The sequence below is a fragment of the Halictus rubicundus genome, chromosome 2, assembly GCF_050948215.1.
Source record: "Halictus rubicundus isolate RS-2024b chromosome 2, iyHalRubi1_principal, whole genome shotgun sequence".
Taxonomy (NCBI): Eukaryota; Metazoa; Arthropoda; class Insecta; order Hymenoptera; family Halictidae; genus Halictus; species Halictus rubicundus.
The window spans coordinates 29,103,377-29,130,483 of NC_135150.1; the positions used below are offsets into that span (position 1 = coordinate 29,103,377).

The following is a 27,107-nucleotide window of genomic DNA, read 5'->3' on the forward strand; positions in this document are numbered from 1 at the left end:
AAATAGATACGTGTATAGATCTTACGACGTTGGTTTCTTAGAGTTTCTATGTTCCGTTGTGCGAAAGAAATACATAACACGGTGAAGTCTAGTGCGGTGAAAATATCGGGAGATTGCGTGCAAGAGTGACGTAGCGCACGCAAATATATACATATATATATATATATATATATATATATATATATATATATATATATACATACTTACATACGCGCAGTCGAGACTTGGTTACTTTTTACGTTTAACAGGTAAGCGATTCTACAATAATATGTAACGAACCCGAAAACCTTATTTAGACGCGACCACTGGATTTCGGTGTTCACATTAAATTCGAACATTTAATGTTATTTGCTGTGCACACCAAGGATAATACTTTTCGCTACAATTGACCGTTCGTTTGCCATGGACATATTTTTTAAGCATTCTCACGAGGAGGTCAGCGCCATCTATAATAAAGTTTCACCGTACCATGTTTGAAATTGCAAAAATGAAAGTTGATCGTATCGAGATCGAAAAACGATCGTACACGATGCATATCGTGATTACTGAATAAGATGAACGGCTCGAAGAAAGTTGTTTCGAAATCAAATTTATCGAAGCGAAATCATTAAATCGGTGATTCTTGAATCATCTGTTTATTCACGCGCAACAAGAATAGACTGGAGTAGATGTGTCAGTAATTGTTTGCGTATGCACACATACACACACTCGCACACAGGGAGTACACATCGCTTAAACGTATACGTACGAAGCGAGTGTATACATTTCTATACGCGCATCGACGCGACCTTATGCATTATGTTTATGAGGTGCATGCGTCGTCGCAGGGTGTGCACGCATATGTACATTTATGCGTGCGCGTCTTACTATACATGTGACAACCACGCGTTTGCTAATTGTAACATATATACTTTTATTTATATTATTTATATTTATATATATATATATTTTTTTTTTTCGTATGTATGTATAAAATATATAATATATCTATCATATATATCATATGTATATGTATATATAAATATATATGATATATATATAATATATTACATGCGGTATAATGTAATATACATTATATATATAACATTTTACAAGAATCGAATCGAGTTGAATAGAATAGAATACGCATTCTTAGCCGTTTCTTGTTTCGTTTCTACCTGCGCGTGTTAAACAGAAGCAACGATTGTGCCGGACCGTTGTTACATCGTAAACCATAGGATAGCCGATACGAAGACACGTGGATAGCGAGACAATTATGAGATTGTACATATCGAGACAATACATAAATGAAGAAGACTGACTGACTTTTTTCGTTTGCTTACTGTGCGTGCGCGCGATTAATTATGAACGATTTTCAGTGGGCTCACGCCAACAGATTGAAAATGTGATTGCGGCGCAAGAGAAACGAAATAAATTCTATGTTTCGGCAAAGATTTCGGAACGATAGCGAAGTCGGAATAGCTTCAATACTGATCTTGGAATGGTTCGTTGTTCCCTCGAATGGGAATGCGTCGCAATATTAAATAATATTCGATAATGTCGAAGGAATTTCATTAGCTCGTAGTCGCTAACAAGTCCTATGCGAGAGTAAAAATCAGAGATCATCTATTGGAGCGTAATTATACGCGGAAACGTGGCATCCCGGTCGGTTTCTCATAGTTTCCTATTCGATAAGCATGTGGAAGAACTTTGACGTACACATAAGTTTTCTGACCGCTTTACGATCGTCTTCCTCCGAATTCGAGAACGCGAACAAATAAATAAATACTATGCGTCTACTACATATAGATAACTCCGTCCGCCACTCGACAGTATCCTAAAGCTTTTCATTCGCGTTTTCTTCTTTCGCAAACTTCCGACGGTGGCCTAGGAGTATTCGCAGCACTGCCATACCAATCATAACAACAATAAGTATGCTATAAACTAACGAGACAATACCAATAATAAGTTAACGATAGATGTAATAATAATAATAATAATAATAGTGGTAGTAATAGTAGTAGTAGCAGTAGCAGTAGTAGTAGTAGTAGTAATGTCGATGGCGAAGACGGTGATGATGATGATGATGATGATAACGACAACGGTAATGATAATGATAATGGTAATGGTAATAGTGGCGATAGCAATGATAGTAGTAGAAATGTTGGCGATATCGACGAATGAAACAACAATGGTAACGATCCTTGTTGTAATTAGATTCCTGGCAATGGTGAGAAAAATATTGTTAGAAAGACGGCGGAAATGGTACACAGTAGCAATAGCTGCAATAAGATCGGTAACATTGGCAGTAGTAGGAATCGCGACATTTTTGTTGATGATCCTGTTGTTATTAGCAACATGTTTGTCGACGAGAGTAGTGGTCGATGTGGCGAACGTTACGCGGCTTTCAGATGTCCAGAAATAAAAACCGTTTGCCACTGGAACAACTTTACAACTGAACTATTGCGCAGGTATTACTTCTGTGATCGGGGCTTTCCTGGTTTGTGTTTAGGTTTGTGTTTCGTTCGTTGTTCGTCTACGTATTATTTTTCTATGGTACGACCGAGCGAGATTTTCCAACGAAATTTCGACAAATCGGTAAAAACTGTATCTATTCGTCTATCTATCTATCTATCTATCCACTTATCGAAAGCATACACCGTATAAGTAACCGCGTACTCGATATAGTTGATTTCTGCTAAAAAATAATATTACTATAATATATAAGAAAATAAAAAATAATAATCGTCGCTATAATGACAATGCTCAACATAAATAATTAATAATTATTAACTGGATAAAAATATGGCGCGATACGTGAGCGCAAATATTCTGTCGACTAGATTCGTATGGATTAATCGCTCGCGCGCGCGCACACGTGCACGACTCGCTGATACCGCTTCGTTTGTCTGGGGCTGGGCTGGGCTGGACTGGACAGGACTGGACTGGATCTACTTTTGCGTAACATTTTCCGTAAGATTTCGGAAAATTCCGTAACTTTATCCTTTCGTATCTTTTTGTAAGAGCGAACACGACGAAAGCGGTGGCGACGACGCGTTGCAATCGTTGCGATGGCCTACCAGAGGCTAAGATTTTTTCGGATCTTCCAAGTTCGCGGCGGTTTTCGAAATTCGGTGTTTCACTTTGACCATATTTCGAACGGGAACCAACTTGTTTTCGCGTGTAAAATTTTAGCCCCGCACCGTTCGATTAGTAGTACATGCATACGTATCGGGCACTGTAGTACAGTTTTATGGGTGCGTCGTCGGCTCCGTCCTTGTCGCGCCGCCGCGTTCAACTTTGACTTTGATTTGTTCGGAAAATAAAGGAGGAGGTATGGTTGTTGTGTGTCACGTGCTACGTATTCTCGACAAGATCAGCAGTGTTTTCCATCTTTCGAAAATCAGGAAGAATGCGATGTAAACGAATATCGGGGTTTGTAGCGTACAGTGCAGTGTGTCGTAGAGCATCGGAGAATCGGAATCTCTTGATCGATTGTTGCGTGTTGTCGGTTTCGCGGTTCTCCTTGTGTTTTTGGTCGATCAGACGAGAATCGTTCATCGCGAACGCCGGAATCGAGAACGAATTGCTCGCGATGAGTCGCCCGTTTCGTGATCGTTTCCTCTTTATTTCTTGCGTCCCAGGTAGTCGGCCATCTCCTCGAACTTTTCCTTCTCGTCTTCGAGCAGCAACGCTTGAATACAGCTTGTAAAGTATTGTGTGCCGAAGCAATTTTGCCTAGAAAAATAAAGAAGGCGCGCGATACGCCGAGCATCGAATTAAAACCGTGCATTTCTATTTTCAGTTGCGTCGATGTATCGGTAGCTCGAGTCGTTCGATCGAGTCGATCTTACCGATAAACCAGTTAGGATCCGTTCGTTTCGTCCGTTTGGCTACGCTTCTCTGTAATATTTCGCATAATACACTCATGTAAACATTGGTAATAATATCTAACTCTAACAATCAGGTGTAGCGATACGAAAAGTGAGCCGAACAAACGGAACAAACGAATCCGAGTAGGATAGGTCGTTCAAAAGAATCGGGATCGACCGCTACCGACATTACCGAGTGACGTTATCATCGAAAAACTACGGCAAAAGTACGGTTATGGTAACCGAAAAATAGATGTGCGGATATATGTACAAACATACATACGTATGTACATTGATTGTTAGTCGGTATTCGATATACACGATGTATACGTATAAGCGTATATACAGGTATCGAGTAAAAATGCAAAAATTGCCTTGGTCTCCGATAAAATCCTGTAAAAATATTCGATCGCTGCAAAAACATGTTACAACAACGCTTTGATACGCGCCGGTGATGTCCTGCATCCTTTGGTTCTCTGAAAAATGGTAGCTCAAAATTCACCAACGTGTTTTGATCGTCGATAAAAACACGATAAAAATATCATCCGAAAAATAACTATTAAAAAGTTCTACCGTGATGTAGACAAGATCATGAGATACGCGTCACGGAATCGAAACTATAACGACTCTTGCACCGATTCTTTTACACATTATTTTCATTAGCTATTTTCCCGAACTGAACGAACAATTACCTAAACGCGTGCACAGCACGAGCGAATTTCACTTGCCATCGAGGATCGTTGGGTGGCTGTGTTTCTACAGTCTTGGAAGGACGTCAAGACGAATCGTTTATGCGATGTCGAGAAATATAGGTAGAACGCGAGTATATGTACGATGTGTTAGTAAGTTGATTGGACATGCGGAAATGGAGAAATGTATCAGCGATCAGAGTTTATCGACGACGAGCAACCAAAAGAGTAAGTATACGAATAGGTTGGAAAAGAAGAGAACCAGGATAACGAAAAGCTGAAGGTACGCAAAGGCAGCCAGACTTTGGAGAAAGAAAGAAAGTTTCAGTTTAAAGGAAGAGATTAATTCGAGAAAGGTGACGAACCGGTAAACGAATACATAAATGGGGAGCAACGAAACAGGAACACGCGCAGAAAGAAATCATAAACATAAAATAAAAAGCTACCTAAACCCCGGGTTCCGCTCCGTGAAGTTGCTTGATCCACGTTTGGATTTTCTCCACTTCATCCTGTAGCAATAGCACGTCTAAGCATCCTTTGAAGTAATCTGACGTGAAGCAGTTTTTCCTGAAAAATATGTTAAAATACGATCGATAAGTCACCACATCGATAAGATCAAATATACCATGGACCCGATAGATCTGCTCGTTGAAACTAAAAGAAGAAAGCGACGAAATGTTTGAAATTTGTTGGAGCAAGAAATTTCAATTTTCGTTGGATTTGCAATTAACACGTACCGAACGAACACGCGTGTCGGCTAGACTCTGGATGCGCGTTCGCTAGACTACTGGACGCTAATTCGAATTAAACATTCGAGAAATACGATTACATATGTAGCAACTCGGAAGTAGTTGCGGTGGTACGCGACGCTGTTCGATCGTACGTTCACTGTCTGGACATTTTGCCACCTCGAATGGATCGAGGTCGAATGTATCGAATTGCAATTCCCGAAAGTGCACAGGGATATATTCGTGTAATAGATATCTACATACACATGTATACGTATATGTATATGTATATGTATATGTATAAGTATATGTACATGTACATGTACGTGTACGTGTACATGCACGGGGAAAAAGTAAATATAGCAAACAACGGCAACGGACGATTACCTGCATAACTGATGTAGCTGCGGTTCACGAAACAAGTTGTAACAATCCTCGCAAATACGATCCAACCGGGCGAAAATGCTCTTGTCGTATATACCCTTGCATTGAATGTCGATGAAGGATCGTTTACCCAAAGGATGCCCGTTCAAGATTCCAGCGTCCGTTAAACCGATGCACGACGTAACGAGGAGTAACGTCATCGACCAAGCCAGAACAGAAACGAGTCTCGGGCAAGGCACCGGTAGCGGTATCGTGGACGACGACGACGAAGGCGGCGGCGGCGGCGGCGGCGGCGAGGATAACGCCGACGACGACGTCAAGATCGACGATTCGTTCGATAGCAAAGCTAGGCTCGAACAGGATGTTTGCTGCACATTCCAGACAAACGGTGACAGTTTTGACGTTGACCACGTCGACGATGTCGGTAGAGCGATAGACGACGTCGGGTTGGTAGCGGATGCGATTGATCTTGGCGTTGGCGTTAACGTCGGCGTCGACGCGGATGTCAACGTCGACGTCGACGTCGACGCTGGCGATAGTAGCACGTTCGTGGCAGATGACCGAGCCGGTGAGACACGCGGCAAAGATTGCAACGAAGGAGACGACGATGGCGATCGAAGCCTCTGTTGTCGATGCATAGTCTACAAAAATACAAAGAAAACCACTATACATACCAAAAACAATACAATCTACATATATACGTATGTTACGCGATCGTCGATAGTTAACGAACAATTTGAGGGAATCGGGACGCTTAAGAGAATTTCTTGGGAAATTGCGAAGAATCGGGTGGACATCGGTGGTGATCATTCGACACCCGATTCCGAGCCAACGTTTCCAATGCAGTGTTTGCCAATGATGGAAACAACGCGTCGAAGCTAGAAGATGAATTAGGATTCGATCCAGAGATCGAATTCAAAACAAAATCTGAGAGCGCGCACGCAGCATTTCACGGGATTAGTACTCGTGCATTTGCGTTCAAGTACTATTACGCATAATATTTCTGCTCCATTTGGTAAATGAGAGAATAAGCCACTCCTCTGACTACAGTTCCAGTAACAATCGCTTCGCAGTGTCACGTCGTTATATCTACAAGGAAGAATGCCAAAAGTGATAATAACAACAACAACGACGACGACGACTGCGGCGACGACGACGACGACGACGACGATCACGTTTAAAATATCCGAAAAAAATCAAAGTTCGCCGATGACGTTTCGACGGCGACGTTGTTACCGTCGATACCGTTCGAACTGAAAACGCAGGAGGATCTTGCGTATCCGAAGCAATGCGAAAGGTAAAAGTAAAGATGTAAAGCACTCCTAACCAGTTCCGCGGCAGTCGCTGTGAATGGACCACACGCAAGTAGGCCCCACCTGTAAACGTCCTGAACCGACAGCTTCATTAAGCTGAGCTGAATCGCGGAGCGGTGCGGCACGGCAGGACGCGGTACAGTAGAGCGCAACACGCCACAGGCCACAGAATAACGTGGTATAGCATAACATAACACGGCGTGGCACGACACTGTACAAAACAGCACAACACCGAGACAGCATAGCACGGTGCGGTACAGCGTGGCACAGCACGACAGGGCACGTCGCGGCACGGCAAGGCACGGCAAGGCACGGCACGGCACGGCACGACACGACACGACGCGACATAGGTTTACAATAGCGCTACACAGTTCTGCACAGCACAGGACAGCACAACGCAACGCAACGCAACGCAACGCAACGCAACGCAACACAGCGCAGCGCTGCACAGTATTTAACTGTGCTGCATTGCATCGTACTACAAGCGACAGCATAACACCGCTGGACCAAGGGGTCTTGTTATGCGCGTCGATGCGGGGCAACGCGAGATTCTCGAAACACCAGGACTTTCCATTCTTCGTTTTTTCTTCGTCTGATCGGCGGCACCTGCACACGCCGAGGAGAGCGTTTCGCCCAGTTCTCTTTTTTCGGAACATAATCACCGCTCCCGGGTGGGATCTTATTTTTAGCCACGGCCGATTCTCGGAACTCTCGTACCGCTCCACTCTATATCGGACCCTCACCTGGTAATTGCCCGCAGCCCGATAATTTTCCTCTAAAGTCGTTCGACGGTGTTGATCGTTAAAGATTGTCTACGGATTTCCAGACATGATTACGCTCATCGTTAATCAACATCTTTCGCGTTTCGTCTCTCGTCTTTCATCTATTGTCCTATCCATGTACACGACTTCAAATCCAAAACCGTACACGAGGTTTTCCATACTTTCGTTGTTTTTACTCGTCTTCTGGTGAGAAAAAAAAAACGGACAAACGTTTTGAATTTTTAAAAAATATCATTCGGTTATGGAAATATAGGCGGGGTGGTGGAGAAAATGAAGCGCAAAGAGTAAAGAGCAAAATAGTGGCGAGTGGCGAGTCGAGAGTCGAGAGTCGAGAATAAAGAGCGAACCGAGTGTTCTTAAACGAAGAAAAAGTCAATGGAGACCGGTTGCTCAACAGGTGAGGTCTTTCCTCGACCAAGCTTCGCACAGGTGTGCAATCTGCAAATCCTCTTCAGCAAAAAACCATACGCTCTTCGGCACCGTTTCACGGTTGTGTCTCCCGATGCATCCAACGCGCCGCCAAATCTATCTACATTCTATACGAAGCACATAGAAGTCGATACCTCCTGTTTCCCCTTAACGCGATCGTCGGGTTCTCGAATATCGCACGATCGAAACAAATTCCCTTACGGATTAATTTTGCTTCGTTCATCTCCATGTTATTTTTAACGAGAGCAGCTATAATTCAGACACGTTCTCGCAACTCTCTTCGGTGGATATAAGCGGTTCGTCGATGAATTCGAACAGTGTCGAGACGGTTATTCGAGTTGTAACTTGCACATGAATACAATATCCAGAGAATGGTAATGAATCGAAATGGAATGCTCGTCGAAAAAAAGTCATCGAATGCGAACTTGATGGAAACGAAGCAGAAATAAGTAAGCGTAGAAAGAAAAGTGGAATGAAACGGAGGAGAAGTTGGAGGAGCAGGGGCAGGAGGCGATGATGGAGGAGGGACGAGGAGGAGGAAGAAGAGACAGAAAACAAGTGTAGGGAGGAGTCGAGTCACGTTGAACCGAATCGAGGCCGGTCGCCGCGCCGCGCCGCGCCGCACCGCTCCGCACCGCTCCGCACCGTGCCGCGCCGCGCCGCGTCGGGGGATAAGGAGGAAGGAGCCACGAGGGTGAAACGATCTATATCGTTAGATACATCGTTGGCTCTCCTCACCAGGTGGTCCTCTTCCCGTGCCGGATGACTCAATCGCGAGGAGGAGTTGCTCGACGGGCTTGCAAGAGGCATCGCTACAACGCTAGGACCGCGTGCACTTTGCGTCTCTGCTCTCTACGTTTCCTCGCGTTTATCCGTGTTCGACTGTACGCGCGCGCGCGCGCCACTACACACGCGACTCTCCGCAAACTTTTCAACCTTCTTGGTTCTTCCGCTTTCCGATGGAAAGCTATAATTACGATATTCTTGCAACCGCAAACACATCGTATGCACTAACGTACACGGGTTGTTTCGTGAAGCGACCGATCAATCTTGTTCGATACGATTTTCTTTCTTATCGTTCGTTTACTCGTCGCCATCGTTTATAAATCGATGTCACGAGGTGCTGAAGAAAACGAAAGAAAACGAGAGAAAACGAAAGGAAGAGCGGTCGTTTCGATATACCGATGAAAATGAGAGGGGAATAACGAAAGGAAGAAAAATTAACGGCGAATTAAAAAAAAATGAAGAAGCGTTACAATGCAACGGTCAGACACGGTGAAAGCGGGAAAGTTGTTTCGGACGAATAATAGCGCGCGAGTACGCCAACGACAACGCTAATGTAATCGAAGAAAAGGAAAAAAAAAAGGATAATAAAAACGAATCAGAAAATCTTTTAAAGTAGTTTAAAGAGAAATCGTAGTTGTCGATTGTGTCGGGAGTGTGCATCGAATAAAATACGGTAAGAAAGAACGTCATTGGAAAGCGAACGGTTAAACGATGAAAGGGTATCCATAGTCGAACAAGGTTCGAGAACTTTCTGGTGGGCTCACTGGTACGAAGCTAGAGGTACTTTGAAAGTGCCGCGAAAGTGCTGGTTATCTGGTCATGATCGAAGATCAAAGTGGTGGGATAAGAACAGGTGGAAAAGAGACGATAGAAAATGAGAGAGCGAGGGTTGGCGACGAGATGGGATGGGATGGGACGGGCCGGGACGGGACGGGACGGAGAGCGAGAACAAGGGCGAGAACGAGAGCGAGAGCAAGACCAAGAGCGAGCACGAGTGTGCCAGTGCGAGTGCGAGAGAGAGAGAGAAGAGAGAAAGAGAAGGAGAAGGAGAAGGAGGGAGCGGGGAGAGGAGCAGGACGCGGAGACGCCGAACAACTCGAGGAGAAGGAGAGATAGGCGGGTTGAACGGACGGCGGAGGATCGAGGCGTCCGGCGTCCTCGATCGCGGGATCTTGGAGCAAAACTAACGATCTCCCGCTCGCTTGTAAGATCAACACGATGATAATTTAATACACGAGATCACCACCCAGGTGTGCTCTGACGTGTACAGATGCTGTGTGTAACCTCGACGAGAAGGGACCGGCTGAGTCGACAGAAGCGGCGGTCTGTATGCGATTCCAAACGCGAACTCGAGCTCTTCTCCTTCTCATTCTCATTCTCATTCTCATTCTCATTCTCATGCTCATTCTTATTCTCATTCTCATTCTCATCCTCATCCTCTTCTCCTTCTCCTTCAATGCTACCATCACCACAACAGTCTCCTCCACCTTCTTTTCTCTATACTCTCCTCCTCCTCCTCCTCCTCCTCCTCCCTCCCCCATCGCCGTTCGTCCATCTGTCCATCCATCCATCCTCCCACCCGCTATCTTCCTTCTCTTTCACACCAAGAAAAAAGCGGCACTTTCAGATGTTTTCGATCCAACTGGGATCTTTCTCGTATCATAGAAGCGAACGATCTTACCACGCTCGAATTTCTGTTCGTTCTCCAAAATTCGACCGTCACGTTTTCGATCCAGATACGACTACGATTCGACACAGTACACTGTACACCGATCCGTATTAGCGAATTCAAACGCGAAACGAGAACCAGCACGAATACGAATATGAACACGAACACGAACACGAACACGAACACGAACACTGAACACAAGGATAAGGATGAGAAGGTACTTGTACTCACATTATACATACATGTACTTGTACGTTTCTGGCGTCATTCGCCTTCGTGGAAACAAGTCGATTCGGCGAATAAACCAGCGACATGAAAAAACTGAAATGCGTTCAACGCGATTCGTCGGTGCTCGACCAGAAACTACATAAATAGAAGATCCAATGACGTCAATCGTTCGCGTTAATTACATAAGAACAGTCCTATTAACCTATGCCGCAGGCGAACGACAATTTAACATTAATCGATTCCAACAAACGCTTTAGGGCTTCTCGTACGCTCGACCGATGTCACTAAATTCAACTCTATTTTTCCTCGTTTGGTAGGCAGAACGGTTACCAGCGAATTTGGACCATTCGATTTTTAGCTCGTAAACGATCGGAGGACTCGAATCGTCGAGAGGGACGAGTCGTGCATACCACCGATACGATTCAACCGAATACAGGTAAGGTGTACGTATCGGTTAACGTAACGTAATTGGCGTTGCGGTTACGAACACGGAACAACCAACGTGGTTGGTCGACGGTAAGTTTAACGACGACCGACCCTCAGCTGTTTACAACAATAGAATTTCACGAACCAAGAAGCAAATCGAAAGATACACCTGGTCGTGGGAACCGCGATGACAGTGGTGATGACGATGACAAATCGATACGACACGGCACGGCACGGCACGACACGACACGACACGACACGACACGACACGACACGACACGACACGACACTATACAAGATACGATACGATACGATTATATTTTTCTTTTGACGCACCGATTCCTTCCGTGATGCTGTTACGATGTCTGCGACTACACCGGTGCTTTTATTATAACCATTGTCCGTTATTTCCGTACGTCATACCATTACCCGGAATTTGTCGAGTAGAAAAGTTTCGCGATTCAAAGTAAACATTAAAAAACAATTGATTTAACTGATTTCGACGAAGTTTCTGAAACGAACAAGGTTTCTCCCAACGAGTTTGTATACAAGGCAAGCTGAACGAGGCGCAAGACACGTCGACATGAAACTTCGTATGTAATGCACGTAGTCGACGCACGGGTATTTGCAAAGGAATGTTCAACAGGTGTGTCGTTTCGATTGAGCTTTATACGCGCGAACACGCCTTTCCTTTCGTCCTCCTTTCTTCGTTCGTTCGTTCGTTCGTTCGTTCTTTCTCTCTCTCTCTCTCTCTCTCTCTCTCTCTCTCTCTCTCTCTCTCTCTCTCTCTTGTTCTCCCGGCCTCCCTCTTTTGAATAGCATCGTTTTCCACGCAACTCTCTCTCTTTTTTCCGATCGATTACGGTGCAAATACATGTAGCGGTTGTACGCTACATACGCGACAAGTATCGGTTACCGACCGATCGTTAGGATTAGAATATTGAAAGAAGAAAGGTCTATTCGGAAAAAGTTCTGTTTGGAACTCGAAGAACCTCGTACATTCGTTTGGTTCGATCAGTTTTCCTTTTTCCTATCGGTTGGCGGTGGAGCACGAGCAACGGCACGCGGCCGAGAGGCTCGAAGGAGGTACCTCGAATCCTGGTCGATCCAGCGAGTATCGCTCGTCGAAGCAAGTGTGGTGGACGTGAACGTAATCGGCGACCACGTCGGATACGACGATACGGTGATACGAGGATATTCGGATCGAGCGAAAAGATGGCAGACTCGACGGATCGGAATCGCCGACAACAACGTATAAGAATACGCGCGAGCGTCGACACAGAGACTGCTGTTTCTGCAGACCTTGCCATGGTGGTGGCGTGTCTCTCTTCTCTTCTCTTCTCTTCTCGGTATGCTTGGAATGGTTCTCCAACTTGGAGGTTAAGAGGAAGCTGCGAGGGGAGAATCACACGATTTATTTACGCGATCCGGCTGGTCAGACTGCCAGACTCGAGAGAGAAGTGCAACACCGTACACGCTATCTCGCATATGTAGGACAAAGCCTGCTCTGTGATACCCACTTCTATCGCAGTTCTGGGCATCGTTCCGATCTTACTCTCTAGCAATAATCTCGAATGCGCCATCGCGCGCGCACGATGCTTGCTGCTATCCGTTTCATCCTTGACGTCGCACGGTAATCGCGCTCATCCGAATAGCCATTGTAACGGCTACACGAATCACGGTGGCATGTCGGAAACTCAAAGATCCATGTGGAACAACGATGTCGTAAATGCGATTACGGATATCGTGCTGATAACGAGAGCAACAAAAACAGGAACAGAAAATAAGAAGAGAAAAAAGCAACAGCAACAGCAACGGCAACAGCAGAAACAAACGCAGGAGCAGAAATAAGAGTATCAGAAGTAGTTACTACTGCCAACATCGTCGCGATTGGACATTAGCGACGAGCACTGTTGGTGGGGCAAACCAGCGTTCCGGCAGACAGCTTGGCGTCCTATGGTTCGCATTACGACAAGCTGCCGCTGCAGTTGCCTTTCTCCATCTTTCGATTCTCCCGTTTCGCTTCACAGCGTTCTGCGCTGCACCTTTACTTTACTTTACTTTACTTTACTTTACTTTACTTTACTTTACTTTACTTTACTTTATTTTCCATCGACTCGCGAATCTACCCATCTATCCTTCTTTTCCCTTTCTCTGTGTTTTCCGTTTGAAACGATATTTTTTGGCAGAACTTTAAACGCTATGTCATCGGCCGCAAAACCATCTAGTCTCAATACTGTATCTACGTAAACAAAAATTAAGGGAAACGGTAATAAACAAACGAAAGAAACGAACGAACGAATAAAAATGACTGAGCAAAACTAACATGACGATCCTCTGAAAAGTATCGCCGGTTATCCGTTAAATAGATGTCTCGATCCTTGGTTCGACCAAGGTCGAGTACGTTACGCTATGTCGAAAAAGAAGACCCAGCGATCTGACACGATTAATCGTAGTTCCGACTTTGCTGGTAACGCAGGCCGTGCCGAAAATATTCACAATGGTAAACGCGACGCGAAGAACTTTGCGAGTCGTTGAATAGCGCCAAAAATAGACTTGCATTCGGTTTTCGAAAATGAGAACTCGTTGAGGATCTTTGGCGAGGCGTGCGTTAATTTTTCGAGAAATCTTTGCGAAAGGTCGAGACAGAGATATAACGAAAGAGAAAGAGAGAGAGAGAGAGAGAGAGAGAGAGAGAGAGAGAGAGAGAGAGAGAGAGAGAGAGAGAGAGAGAGAGAGAGAGAGAGAGAGGAGAACGTAAAAGCTTCCGAATGGAGCGCGGGCGGTGGGGGCTGAAACTCGACAACTAATTGCGAGATAAGGAAAACGGGTGTGCAGCAGGTAAGCGTGCACGTTCCAAAGTACGCACGCGCGCGCACGCTCGCTGAGCGAGTTTCTCAAGAGGCGTGTCGTTGCGAGCTACAGGTGGCAGCTGCTAGTTCCTCCTACTCATTCGTCGCATCTTCTTCCGTTGCCGTTTCTTGTCTTTACCAATTACGAATGCTTCTTCGCTTTCTTTCATTTTCTCTATCGATCCCTATTCGATTCTACTCCCGTTCTATCTCCATTCGATCCCCATTCTAACTCCATTCTAACCACCGAAACCATGGACAATAATATTCGTATTTTTTTATTTTTTTTTTCACGATCTGCGTTCTCGATACTTTTGAGTAACATCTAATAAATAATACGATTATTTCCATTGTCAATTTGACTTTCGCTTGTCGTCCATTGGATAGAAAATAAATGTTGGCGGAGAAACATCCAGCGGGAACGCTGTGTGTTCGATCGACCACATATAAACGAAAAGAACGCTTCGATAGTCGATACGTCGATCTTCGAGAGAACAACTCGTAAAAATTCCCTCTTTCCATCTTGATTCTCGTGCACCTTTTTGTAAGATGATGTTTCGGGTATGAGTCAACTCGTGTTTGGCCCTCGGTCGTCGCGGCCCTGAGTAAAAGATTCTCTGAATGAACTCTAAAGATAGAGATCTCCTGTATCCTTTTATTCTCTTTCTTCCTTTCTCTTTCTGGTTTATTTCTCGTACAACCGTCCCTTTCTCGATCTCTCCTTTCTCGCTTCTTCCGTTTCTCGCTTGCTCTCATCAACCTTCTGGACGGCGCGGAGCGACGCGGCGGACAGCCGATGGTCGAATTCAGCGTTACCACGTTCGATCTCGCCTCGACTTGTCACCAATATCCTTGTCACGATGGCATACACGTTTACCGATTTAACCGACGTAACCTCCGATGCAACCGAATTTAATCGATGGAACCGATGCGTCTGCGCGCACGAGACAACCTTTTAGAGACGCGAAATTCGCCGAGAATTCCAAAAATTATATTCGTCCAGAATTGCAGAACCTCCAGAAAATGTTGAATCGTTTTTAAATCTACCCGAGTCGTTCGCTCTCTTCGAGCAAGGTCTCGTGAAAACGGGTCGCGCGAAACGATTACGAAAATGTGGAATCGAACAGGACGAAAGGATATTCGGACTGTCGAGAGTCGCGTACAATCGTTCTATCGAATACCGTTTACAGAAAACGTTAGAAATACTGAAACGATGGAATAACAATAAACTTACATTTAATGCTCCTCTTGTCCCGTCTTTTCACGGTTTTCACGGTTTTCACGGTTTTCACGGTTTTCACGGTTTCTGTATGCCGCCTCGAACGAACCGTATTCGACGGCTTTGATTTTTTCTTTCTGTTTCTCTTTTCTCGTTACTTTGATCTGCTCTCTCACCTTCTGCTTATGCTCGAAATAAGTACGCGGCGCGATTCACATGTCTTTCCTCGGTCCACGATCGCTCGAACGTTCTTTTCACGGAAACTTCCTCGGCAGCAGCAGTTTTACGCTCGTTTCTCTGAATTTCTTCCTCCTTTTCTCCTTTCCTTTCTATCGGTGCTCTCCCTTGGTTCCTGGCTGCTGGCACCCTACCGCGCGCGGTTGCCCTCCCTGCCTTCCTTTTCCCTCCCACCCTGCCTGCCTGCCTGCCTGCCTGCCTGCCTGCCTTCCTTCCTTCCTTCTCTTCTACCCCTTTCGCTCCCTCTCTCGCGATCACTCTCGTACGTTCGTTCGTTCGCTCGTTCGTTCGTTCGTTCGTTCGTTCGTTCGTCTCCCCTCGACGGTGCTTCCTCCGTGCCGCTTCTTTGATTTTCCCTCCAACCGGCTAATAAATATCGAGTCAACGAAAGATTTGTTTGCAACTCGACGGAATCTTACGTGTTGCGTGTTACGTCGATCGACTCTTTACACCGAAGCTTGTAAGAACGTTCGACGGCCGATGATGTCACGATCAAGTATTCACAATTTGTCACGGAAAACGGTATGTCGTTGATATTGTTTTATAGTCGATCGAACAGACTAGTCGCTTCAAGCGGCAATCATTTTTCGAATGCCTCGCGTTCTGTTCGAACACTCGCACGGTTTCGTATCTGTCCCCTGTTTCGCAGGAGTAGCTGAAACGTCGCGGAAGGAAACACGCGAGACAAGTACCACCGCGGAACTGTGGTATCGCGATCTCGAGAAAGCCGCGCGCGCGCGGCAGAATGCCCGCCCGCCTCCTCGACCACCCACCCCCTTACGCCTTACAGTTCCAACACCGTCGGGAGATCGTCGAGACCGTTGCGTCGCGTCGTCTCGCGTCCCTATATCTTTCCCAGTCCCTGCGCCCTCGGGATTCACCTATACGAGACAAGACATATCGAAGGGCAACGCTTCTCCTACAATTCAAACAACCGATCCGGTCGGTCTTTAAACGGTGGCCAAACATTTCTTTCTTTGCCCTCTTTTGTCCTGTGTCTTCCGTTCGACGCGTCTACGCGTCTACGCGTTTCTCGTCTTCTCGTCTTCTCGTCTTCTCGTCTCGATCGTTTCTTTCGTTCGGACTCGCTGTTTCGGAAACTGTTGGTTCTCCATCGGTTTTCGCGTACGCGGCAAGCACGAGTACGCGTCAGCCAAGTGGATATGCGGTGCATCTACACCGAGATCCGAGACAAACATCTTATCTTCCATCAAACTTTCATAATCTCTTCTTACATAGCTCGGCCGCTCTCTCTTTCGCAGCCGCTCTATTCACCCTTCCCCACCTTTTTCCGAGAACGCGTTTCTACTCGCGCTTCCCAGTATAGTTGCAAATAGATGCGGCACTCGCGAGCGTTCGGATTCGCGTCAACTATATCGCATAGACGGTATTCGCTCGTAATATGGCCGAGTCGCTGGCCAATCAGAATCCCGCGTTCTTGTAAACTCCCCCAGAGCGTTTTCCGCCACCTCCGCCATTCCCACCTCCACGTTCGCTGCACTTTCGTTCCTTCGACATCCGTCTCGGATATTTAACACCGCCACCTCTTTATTCTAATCCGATTTACTATCGTTCGAATATTCCTCCGCCTATCTTTGTCCTTGTTCGTAATCGTACTCGTACTCGTACTCCTACTCCTACTCCTACTCCAACAGCAACTCCTATACTCCTATTCCTATCCTTATTTTGATACCCTTCCTCTTGTGCGATTCACACCGATAATCGTCGACCATCGCAGTGTTCAAAGAAAAAAAAAAGAAAAAGAAAGAAAATACAAATGTCGTAACCAGTTACCCTCGAATTATGGATTTGTCAGCTTTTCCCAGATACTGGTAAGCTGAACGCCGAAAGCAGTTGACGGAACACCAAGCCGTTCTAATTGTAACAAGTGTCCCGCGGCAGTACGCGTAAACTCGCATCACAATTGCATAAACCAGCGACGCAGCTGCGTCGATTGCGACATTGAACCTCTCGCTCGAACTTGGTTCAAAACTAACTTTCCTTACCATTCGGTTTCTTTCGTTACCTTTCTTTTCTTTTCTTTTCTTTTCTTTTCTCTTCTTTTCCTTTTCTTTTCTTTTCTTTTTTCTTTTCTTGGTGCGTGTTGCGAAGAAAACGTGTTTTATGGTGAAAGAAAACCGAGAAAATACAGAGCGATCGAATTACAATTCATTTTGTACGTCCAACAGATTCAGTGGAAAAGAAAAGAATAAAACGTATGAAAAGACACAGAAACGTTTGCTCGTCGACGCAAGAGGCATCGACGTTTTTCCAACGAATGGGGTTCTTTTTCTCCTCTTCGTTTTTCTTTTTATCTACCAAATGATTCGCTACGCGAAGCAGAGTGGTCGAAAGCAATTAGATTCGAGCGTGTATCGTCGATACGAAGAAGAACGGAAAGATTTGCGTCCGAGTTATTCGTGGTACAAGCCGAACATGTTAAAACTACCAACCTCCGATGGAACTGTTTCAAACATGAGAAATCGCAATCGAATTTCTTCAAATCGATCAAATGAATCAATCGTTTAATAGGCGCTCGATCTTCATGTTTCTCCGATCCCGATGCCTTTGTCTTTTCTATTCTACATTGAAGGCGAAGAAACCAACCGATAAACATTTCGAAAGACATTCGTTATTGGCAAAATGAAGAAGAGCGATCGGTAACGTCGACCCATCGGATCGGATCGGATCGGATCGGATCGGATAGGATCGGGCCGGACCAGACCGGACCGGATCGGATCTGATCGGATCGAATCGGAACGAATCGGATCGGATTGCATTAGGTCGATTGAAACCTATTATAATATTCTAGGGCTTGCATTGGGACGTTTCTGGCGCTTTTCCACGGGAAGAAGAAAAAGAAGAAGAAAAAGTCGGTCGGTTTGTTGGTTGGGTTAGATTCCCGCGTGCATTCACTCTCGAAACTCACGTAGCGAATCGCAAAGTTGACACGACTTCTCGTAACGCGACGACGGTCGTTGTCCCCCATGGTGGATCGTATACGCCGACGGCAGCTTCATCTCCCTCGGCGAACACCGTGTCGGAACCAAGTCGATCCTACCAATTTCGATGGTGTTCCGAATCTCAAGATAACGTCATCCTCGTAAAGTTCATCGAGATACAGTAGTAGCATGTGCTCAATAGTAAGAACCGCACTTTAGTTTCGCGATACGATTTATGTATGATGGGACGCGACGCTTCGCACACCGACAGCTTTGTTTCTACAATATCGTGCTAGCACACGCAACTCGATCATCCCGTTGCCAGCTTCCAGTGTCTAGTTCCGTCGAGTTCCGTCTGTTCGCGCATAGCAATTACTCTTTCGTCGATACTTTATTCTTTTCCTCGTTTAAACTATCTTCTATCTTCTAACTTTTATCGCTTTGCAACCTTTGCAACTGTACATTCCTTTACCGAATTTTGCCAGCATTTCGATTGCATAACAGCAAACTTTGATACGATCCCTGACTGTCAACAGCGAGCAGAGCTGATAGGTTTAATGTCTGTATCCGTGCCAGTCACTGCATACGCTCCAACTAATTTTCTCACGCGCTCAAGCTGAACGTGTAGGTTGCTCGGGTATCCTCCTACCAGCAGAATCCTCGAATTTCTCGAATGCCAAGCCGCACAAAAATTTCTCTCTGTAAGGATTTCACTGCCCTCTGTGCTCTTCTCTCTTCTTTTCTGTTCCCTTCCGGTCCCTTGCCTCTCTTGGTTTCCTCACGCGCGAGTTTCTTCGAACAACGTTCGTTTTAGAATTTCATTTCAAACTTGTCTTCTACGGTCAGCATCGACATCCCACTCAACTCTTTCGTACGCTTAGGTATTCTTCAACCCCTTTGCATCCTAATTTTTCTAGGAGGAGTCGTCGTCGTCGTCGTCATCTGTTTGTATGTTTGCCAAACTTTCTTACGAATCTTATAGGTATGTACATCGTATAGGTACTTGACAAGCGAATAGAGTTTTGCACACGCGTTCGTGTCTTCGCAACGGTTTCGCTCTCTTTATGACGTTGGCTGGCCAAACACTAGTACCCGCCCCTGGCATCGAACATGGTTTACGATATTGTCCGTCGTTTTCGTAGAACGAATCAAAGAAAATGGTCTAACTGAAGGACGGAAAAAAGGAAGGAAGGAGAAGAGAAGAGAAGAGAGAGAGAGAGAGAGAGAGAGAGAGAGAGAGAGAGAGAGAGAGGCAAAGGTAGGATAGAAAGAAAGATACGGAACCGCAGTCGATTACGATAAGAATGAAGTACTGGAGCAAGAAGAAAGTATTAGTGGATTGTAGCGGAAACACACGGCAACACTCGTTTCAATTTGTTTGGACAGACGTAGCAAAGCATCGACAACAGAGTAGACAATCGCGACGAATACTGACTCGAACTGGTCAGTGTAGGGCTGTAAAGCACGCACACGGTTCGCCATCCTTTTCTGTTACGGTCGAGCCCCTCCGTAGGTACGACTGCCACTTAACGCGAATGGACGGTTAAAAGACCCTCCTGTACGAGTCAAGCGGCCACTCGAAACGACTACGATCAGCCTAGGTTCCTCTTGCGCGCAACCGTTCATTGCTACACCCTCCCCTCTACCCGATTCCTACATCTCTCCCACCCTCTCTCATCACCCTTTCCGATGTACCGATGTACCGATGTACCGATGTACCGATCTACCGATGCACCGATGTACCAATGCATCGATGTACCGATGCACCGATGCAACGATACGCACCTCCGCACACGCGTGTTTTCTCGTGCATTAAATCATATGCACGTTGAGTAACAACCGAAAGCACGTCTTAGCTTCTATTTATGTATTTATTCGTTTGACCAATGATCCGATGGGATTCAATACGGTCGAATACGATTCGACAGAGATAAGTCACGACTTCCAAAGGACAAAAGATCAATTTTGAATCAACTATTTCTGACCGACCGCCGACAATACTAAAGAGACGGAAGAGGAGGAGAAGGAGAAGGCGAAGAAGGAAGAGGAAGCAAGGCACTACGCGAAGGAGATTTAATAAGAGAAAAGAGAAAATGTCCTTTTCCGACGAACGTATCACAGTAGTATGCTATAAATAACTCGACAACTTCTCTGAAAGCGGAAAGTAGTTCGCCTTCGAGTTCCGTAGTAAATTCCCAGAATAGCTTTCTGGATCGGTGTTCGGTCGGTCGGTCGGTCGGTCGGTCGGTCGGTCGGTCGGTCGGTCGGTCGGTCGGTCGGTTGGTCAGTGAATCGATGGGTCGGTGGATCATTGGATCGGTAAGTGGATTGTTTTCTTGATCCGCGATTATCTTGCACAAAACATCGGCAACGACGCATTAAATTCAAATTTTGGAATCTTCAACGGTACCAATCTCGTTCGTGGTTTCGCAAGAAGCCGTAGCAACACCGACAGCAACAGAAACAGAAACACTTCTTCCGGCTGGAAGAGACGCAATCGACTGCCTAGTATCGCGTCGCCATGCCTTTATCTCGTATCCGTCGTATCTATTTTTTCGTTTTCCCGATAGTTTCCCTTTTCTCCTTCGAACATATGTACGAACGCGGACCCAACCGACACTCGATAGAGTTACGAGCCGCCCTCGTGATTATCATTGTTAACGGCGCGATCTTCGTCATTGGGTCAAGATCGAAAATATGCTCCATGCTCTTCTGCTTTGCGGAAAACGGAAGACACGAGAGAGCGGTCGATCGATACTCCCGCGGTGATATTTTTGCACGATCGTGCAATTGGAAGCAACATTCGGAGGAATCGAATCGTTGTACGTTTTCTCGACAGATGTTTCTTTTATAGGCTACGTACGCGCGAGTACGCGCATGCAAACTTGTTGATTCGCTTTTACTCAACGACCGTAGTCGGCAACTTGTTTATTCGTCGACGCGGTTACTTTCGATTTACTCAGAACGCGGTCATAAGCATTCGTACGGTAAGCGGTCGAATTAACTTTAGTCGAAGAAAAACTTGGACGAAAGCGGTGGAACCAAGAAGAAAATCTCGAGATTCGACACAATTCCGCCGAAAATATTCTCTCTTTGGGTCGCATACGGCATACGATGCGTTTTCTTGCATTCGCATTCGATAAAAATCATGCAACTCAACAAACCACCGAACATTTCGTTGATTCAACAAACGAATTTGTAAGATGCGTGCGAGACGTTTCGATGTTCGCGATCGATTTGAAGATTTGAACATGCCACGTGCACGTAGACACGCTGCTGCGCTGGTAGACCGACACACAGCCATCTCCCTCTCTCCGTCTCTCCTTGTCCCTCCCTCTCTTGCGAGAGAGTGAGTGGTTCGCACGGATGAATATGGATGCGAATGCGAAAGAGCAAGTCCCAAGAGGAACATTTCAACGGTTCGATACTAATCCAGAGCAAAATGAAAAGGTTCGCTGGGAGAAAGGTTTTGGCAAAAGCAAATCGGAACGAGCAAATCGGAATGAATCTACGCGTTTCCCCGCTCCAGTTGATTCGCAGTTATCCCCGCGCTTGATTCTCTAGTCACGCACGCGACACGCGACACGCGACACTCGACCCTCGGACGCACGACACTCGACACTCGACACACTCGACACTCGACACTGAACACCGAGGACGAATCCGGACCTCAAAGACAATGATGGGCGACGGCGATTTTACGGTGAAAATCTTTTCGAAACGAACAAACTTTTCAGGTAATCGAGAGATCAGAGAATCTACGAGAGATCCTGGAAGCCTATCGGTATTTCGGAAAGCATACCTTGATATGATTCTCTTCCTTGAATGGCAGCAACGATACCACGAACAGAATCCTTCTGATCCGGGCGTCGCGGCGTTCCGCGTCTAATATACACCTCTCGGCGGGTGTTCCGTGCGCGCGTCCTTCTCTTTCAGGGAGAACCCCTTTCTGCGCTACCCCTTCGAGTTGCCCAGAGAATCGCCGTGTTATCGCTGCCCCCTTGCCCCCCCCCCCCCCCATCTCTCTTTCTCTCTCTTCCTGCTTGGAGTCGCCTTTACCTTTCTCGCACGGTGCCATCAGCTTCCCACCTAATTGCGAACACACAGAAATAGAGCCGGCAATCTTCTTCTTTCCGAATAACGACTGACTGACGTACCGTTCATAGTCAACTTTTTCTCCCCTTTCCCTATCACTTGTACCTTTCTCTCTCTCTCTCTCTCTCTCTCTCTCTCTCTCTCTCTCCTCTCTCTCTCGTTTCATTTCCTACTCTTCTACTTTTTCAATCTTGATTCCCACCTCTTTTTTCTTCATCCTCATCTTTTATTCCTGTTTACCCTTTCTTTTCCACCTTGATTTTGATTCGACTTCGATTCGCTCTCCTCTTTCCAATTTTCCAATTTTCGATCCTTTCATTCGTTTCGTCGCAATACGTATAGGCGATCGTGCGAGGTATAATATCGCGATCAACGCATTGAGAACCGACGGCCAAGGGGAGCGATAGAAATGTGGGCGTCAAATAAAAAAGAAAATATGGTTGATGAACGATAATTTTAAGATACGCGTGTAATACAGAAAAATTGCCTCGAATACACGTGTCGTCTGATTTTATTGAAATTAGAGGGAGGGAAGGGAAGGGGGTTGTGAGACGGAACAAGACCGCGGTATACAGATGCACAACTACGCGCAAGTTGGACGATCGACGAGTGATAGATGAGATCGATGGTGCAACAACTAAAAGAGCTACCGCTACCGGTACAATTTGCACAGTTTCTACAAGTTGCATAATTTGTTCTTTATCGCTCAGAAATATTCTGAATCTGGTGCACACACACACCGTTGGTTGTTCGTTTGATTCTGTTGATTGGTTTGCAGGTAATCTCAGGAAATCTGGGGAAATCTGAGGAAATCTGAGGAAATCTAACGGATCGGGACTTGCGCTCGCGATGAATGCGCCAGGCAGCGTCTTCATATCGTATCCGGGTACGATGACGGACGCGACAGTTTTCTCGCAGGGCTATTCCGGTATTTCGATTGCAAACCATTGGGTACTTGCTCACGGTTCTATATTGTCGGACAAAGCGCAACGATCCCGTAAACTTCTCGACTTCGTGGACGCATCGATTCCTGGAAAGGTAATGCTGCTCGAGCCGCGCGTGCACGGAAAACTTTTCGACGACCTAACATTTCTGATACACCGTAATCCTGGCTCGTCGATAGAGTCGGGAAAACCGCTAGCTATTTGGAAATGTCCGCTTTTAAGCGACACCATCGAGAGCTTCTTTGCAAATTGGAATTTTCAAAATAACCAAAGATTCGATCGCATTTTCTTACCGGTCTTCTTGCTAATCGCATGCGACACAGTGAAATCGATCGAAAATCCAGCTAATCGACAATTCGAATCCGAGTTAACGGGACGCGGACAGAAAGGAGGAATTCGACTGGAATCACTGGACAACGGAGGAAAAGTCCGTGATATTTTACTCGAGCTAGCCAAGCAATCTGCAACCGGACGACCAGCGAAAGGATCCACAGTTGAAATATTATCAACGCCTTTCGGTAATCCATTTTTTTCGGATACAATGTCTCGTGGAATCGTCGGTAATCTGTTAGGAATGAAAGAGTGCCTGATGGTGATAGACGCGGCTGTTTTCCCAGGATGCCAAGGAGCTCCTGTATATTTCGCCGATAATCGGTAAGCACGTTCGAGTCCTCTGTCTCTTATATTATTTACCGTTCCCTCTCGCATACTACAATCGTGTTATGCGGTACTTGCTACATACTCGTACTCGTCTTCTCTGCTACGATTCTACTCTGTTTCGATGTATTATACATTATATAATACAACCTAATACAATATGATATAGCATGTACATAGTATGTACCACCTGCACCACGAATAACGCGATACCACTGTATACGATTGTATACGTAATCTTTTTCTTCGTTTTTCCGACGATATTCAACCGTATTTCAATCAAGTGCTCGTAAAACTGTCTGCGGCATGGTGATCGCATCGTCGTGTTGGTGTCACGGAGAACGGATAGACTACACGTTCGCGATAAATTTGCTACCGTCGCTGAACCAAGTCCTTCAAACTCGGGTCGGACGAAACGAATCTCTCTGCTCGACCTCTCCTCTTCTTCTTCCTTTCACTCGACGAAGGAACCGTAACGACAAAATCGGTACGTAAATTTCGTACTTTTCCACGTTTCCCGTCTTTCTTATTTTTCACTCGTGTCGATCATGTACGATGATCGGGTGACACGTAACGATATGGTTACGATTACCATTACGGTTACGGTTACGGTTACGGTTACGACTACGACTACGACTACGACTATGGTTACGGTTACGGTTACGGTTACGGTTACAGTTACGGGTACGGTACGACACGCACGGAACGGTTGCCAATATTTTGTTTCTTCAAATAATCGATTGTTTTCCTTCTGTCCGTTAGGTATCCTCGAACGAAGCGTCGCGATCGTAAGGTGCGGACCGAATTGGGGTACTGGCATTTTACTCGAAGCTCGAACGGGAACATTTGTCACGTGCGCGCATGTTGTCGCAACAGTATGCATTCGTTCCTTTATCCACTTGTTTTTCTTACTACATTTTCGCCTGTAACATACATGTACCGCTCGTTCTCAGAAAAACAAATCTTTTCTTTGGTTTCGTATTCGTCAACGTTTACAATTGTTTCTTTCTTTGTTACTTTTTCTTGCGTTTTCAGGCACCGGAAAGGAAGATCGAACTCGTGTCGTACATCGCATCGCGAACCGAGAAATCCGAATGGTCAGCTCGAGCAAAGTTGATCTACAAAACACCGGCCAATAAACCCTATGATATCGCTGTGCTCAAGATAGATATCAAGTGCACGGAGACTTCGATGAAAGCGATCAAACTGGCGAACAGACCTGCCGTGAACGGTGAGAGAGAGAGAGAGAGAGAGAGAGAGAGAGAGAGAGAGAGAGAGAGAGAGAGAGAGAGAGAGAGCGAAGGCAAAAAGATCAGGGAAAGAAGAGAAGAGGGACACGCGGCAACTATGTTATTTTCGTTGCAATGATTCCTCTCATTTCTTTCGTTTATTCTTTACGATGTATCAGGTTAAGACGATCGACCCGGACAAGACAAAACCCACATTTTCGTGACGCAATGGAGAAAAAGCGAGTCACGCGGCCTATCGTGGTAATCGCAGGAATTAACGGTTATCTGTTCGATTCTATAGAAATACAGGACCTCCTGATCCTCTTTTGTAACGCACCTACACTGCTGGAGGTTATTCCGGTTGGTTAACGGCAACGACAATAAGAATTAAGAGTATAGGGAGATGAACGCGTGCGAGGCGACTCCGTGGCGCCAAGCGTTGCAAGGGACAGCACTGACCTTCTTTCGACGACAGTAGGAAAAATAACTATGTCTAAATTGGGCCAATTGATCGCCGGGGGTGGAATCGACGTTTCGTCAGCATTGAATGTCGCGAACGGATGACACGATCTCCATCGTCCCCTACAGCCATCCTTCCTCCTTTCTCCCTTCTCCCTCCCATCTTTTAGATCCTTCCCTGCTAGCGCTTCTTCGCTCGTCTTTCGGACTATTTTCAATCGAGGCCCTAATCAGCCCCTATTGTCCACGACTATAAATTAGAAAGGAGAATGCTAACCGAATCAACGGAATTCTATTGCACGCTTCGAACAAGCAAACACATGGTTACCGCGAATAGAACGTCGAAAACCATAGAGCCGATCTTCTAAATATCTACATTTACGATCTAAACTACCCCAACGAATTACACTTTTCCACGCTTCTCCTCCTCCTCTCTCCTTCTTCGCTTACCCCTACTATTATACATAGCATCATGCTCGTACGTTGTATTGCGTATATACACGCACGTACTTTACGTATGCACGTGTGTCGCGTTTACGTTTGCACGAACACCAATACGCACATGCATTCGCACATTTTACTATAATATTCATCTACAACCTATAGAAATCGGACGAAATTCTTTATCACAGGGGAGCCAATACTTTCGATAGGATTTCCATTTTGTTCAGCGGGTAGAGCCACTATCAGCAACGGAATTATATCGAAATCATCAGAGTGCATGCTGCAAACGAATTGCTGTGCCCAAAGCGGAGTCAGCGGAGGACCTATTGTTCGACCGTCCAGTCTCGAGATGCTAGGAATGATTGTTTGTAATACCGTTTCCACGAACGATGCGACTGCCTATCCTCGTCTATGCATGGCCATACCAACCAGTATTATCAAAGAAACTTTGGACAATTACTTACGAACCGCTGGTACAATCTCATCGTCGCTGTCCATCCTATTCATATACGTTAAACCGTCTCGAGTTGGTCGTTCGCATCGTACAAACTCAAGCTGACGCAAACTCAATTTTTCTCGCCAATAATTATTTCTCTTTCAGATCCAAAAACATTGGAAGATCTAACGCAACACGACCAAATTACCGAAGAAACATGGAACCTTCGATCTCCGCTTCTTCGCTCAAATATGTGATACATCGTCGTAAAAGAAACGTCTGTACGTTCAAAAACAAAACTATTACCT

General features: G+C 45.7%; 2 protein-coding genes across 15 annotated transcripts; one reads left to right on the plus strand and one right to left on the minus strand.

The window, feature by feature from the left end:
- The first annotated feature begins 186 nt into the window (after nt 1-186).
- LOC143352167 (peroxisomal leader peptide-processing protease-like) lies at nt 187-27,098 on the plus strand. 4 transcript variants are annotated; one of them, XM_076784493.1, is made up of 8 exons: nt 198-248; nt 11,177-11,375; nt 23,439-24,228; nt 24,516-24,718; nt 24,994-25,106; nt 25,267-25,462; nt 26,552-26,836; nt 26,965-27,098. In XM_076784493.1, the coding sequence occupies exons 3-8, from the start codon at nt 23,480-23,482 to the stop codon at nt 27,054-27,056; spliced, it is 1,638 nt and encodes a 545-aa protein (XP_076640608.1). In that variant the 5' UTR covers nt 198-248; nt 11,177-11,375; nt 23,439-23,479; the 3' UTR covers nt 27,057-27,098. The 4 variants fall into 4 exon arrangements, with proteins under 4 accessions (XP_076640607.1, XP_076640610.1, XP_076640608.1 ...); XM_076784492.1 differs by lacking the exon at nt 11,177-11,375 and having other exon boundaries at nt 187-248; XM_076784495.1 differs by lacking the exon at nt 11,177-11,375 and having other exon boundaries at nt 187-248; nt 26,573-26,836.
- Nucleotides 2,306-22,712, minus strand: Itp (ion transport peptide). Of its 11 annotated transcripts, none has more exons than XM_076784501.1 (4): nt 22,338-22,712; nt 5,656-6,293; nt 4,987-5,107; nt 2,306-3,717 (listed from the first exon to the last, which is right to left on the minus strand). In XM_076784501.1, the coding sequence occupies exons 1-3, from the start codon at nt 22,611-22,613 to the stop codon at nt 4,987-4,989; spliced, it is 1,035 nt and encodes a 344-aa protein (XP_076640616.1). In that variant the 5' UTR covers nt 22,614-22,712; the 3' UTR covers nt 2,306-3,717. The 11 variants fall into 11 exon arrangements, with proteins under 11 accessions (XP_076640616.1, XP_076640619.1, XP_076640621.1 ...); XM_076784504.1 differs by lacking the exon at nt 22,338-22,712 and adding an exon at nt 18,523-20,220; XM_076784506.1 differs by lacking the exon at nt 22,338-22,712 and adding an exon at nt 15,372-16,579.
- Nucleotides 27,099-27,107: the final 9 nt, after the last annotated feature.

What these genes read in the sequence shown, in the direction of transcription:
- Itp (XM_076784500.1), bottom strand. Translation starts at nt 7,313, where the DNA reads ATGTCGCGTCGTGTCGTGTCGTGCCGTGCCGTGCCGTGCCTTGCCGTG. An exon ending in TCGGTTCAGGACGTTTACAG is followed by an intron (nt 6,294 to 7,028) that starts GTGGGGCCTACT and finishes GTATTTTTGTAG; the next exon opens with ACTATGCATCGACAACAGAG. An exon ending in CAGCTACATCAGTTATGCAG is followed by an intron (nt 5,108 to 5,655) that starts GTAATCGTCCGT and finishes CATATTTTTCAG; the next exon opens with GAAAAACTGCTTCACGTCAG.
- LOC143352167 (XM_076784492.1), top strand. Translation starts at nt 23,480, where the DNA reads ATGAATGCGCCAGGCAGCGTCTTCATATCGTATCCGGGTACGATGACG. An exon ending in GTATATTTCGCCGATAATCG is followed by an intron (nt 24,229 to 24,515) that starts GTAAGCACGTTC and finishes ATTTCAATCAAG; the next exon opens with TGCTCGTAAAACTGTCTGCG. An exon ending in CAATTACTTACGAACCGCTG is followed by an intron (nt 26,837 to 26,964) that starts GTACAATCTCAT and finishes TTTCTCTTTCAG; the next exon opens with ATCCAAAAACATTGGAAGAT.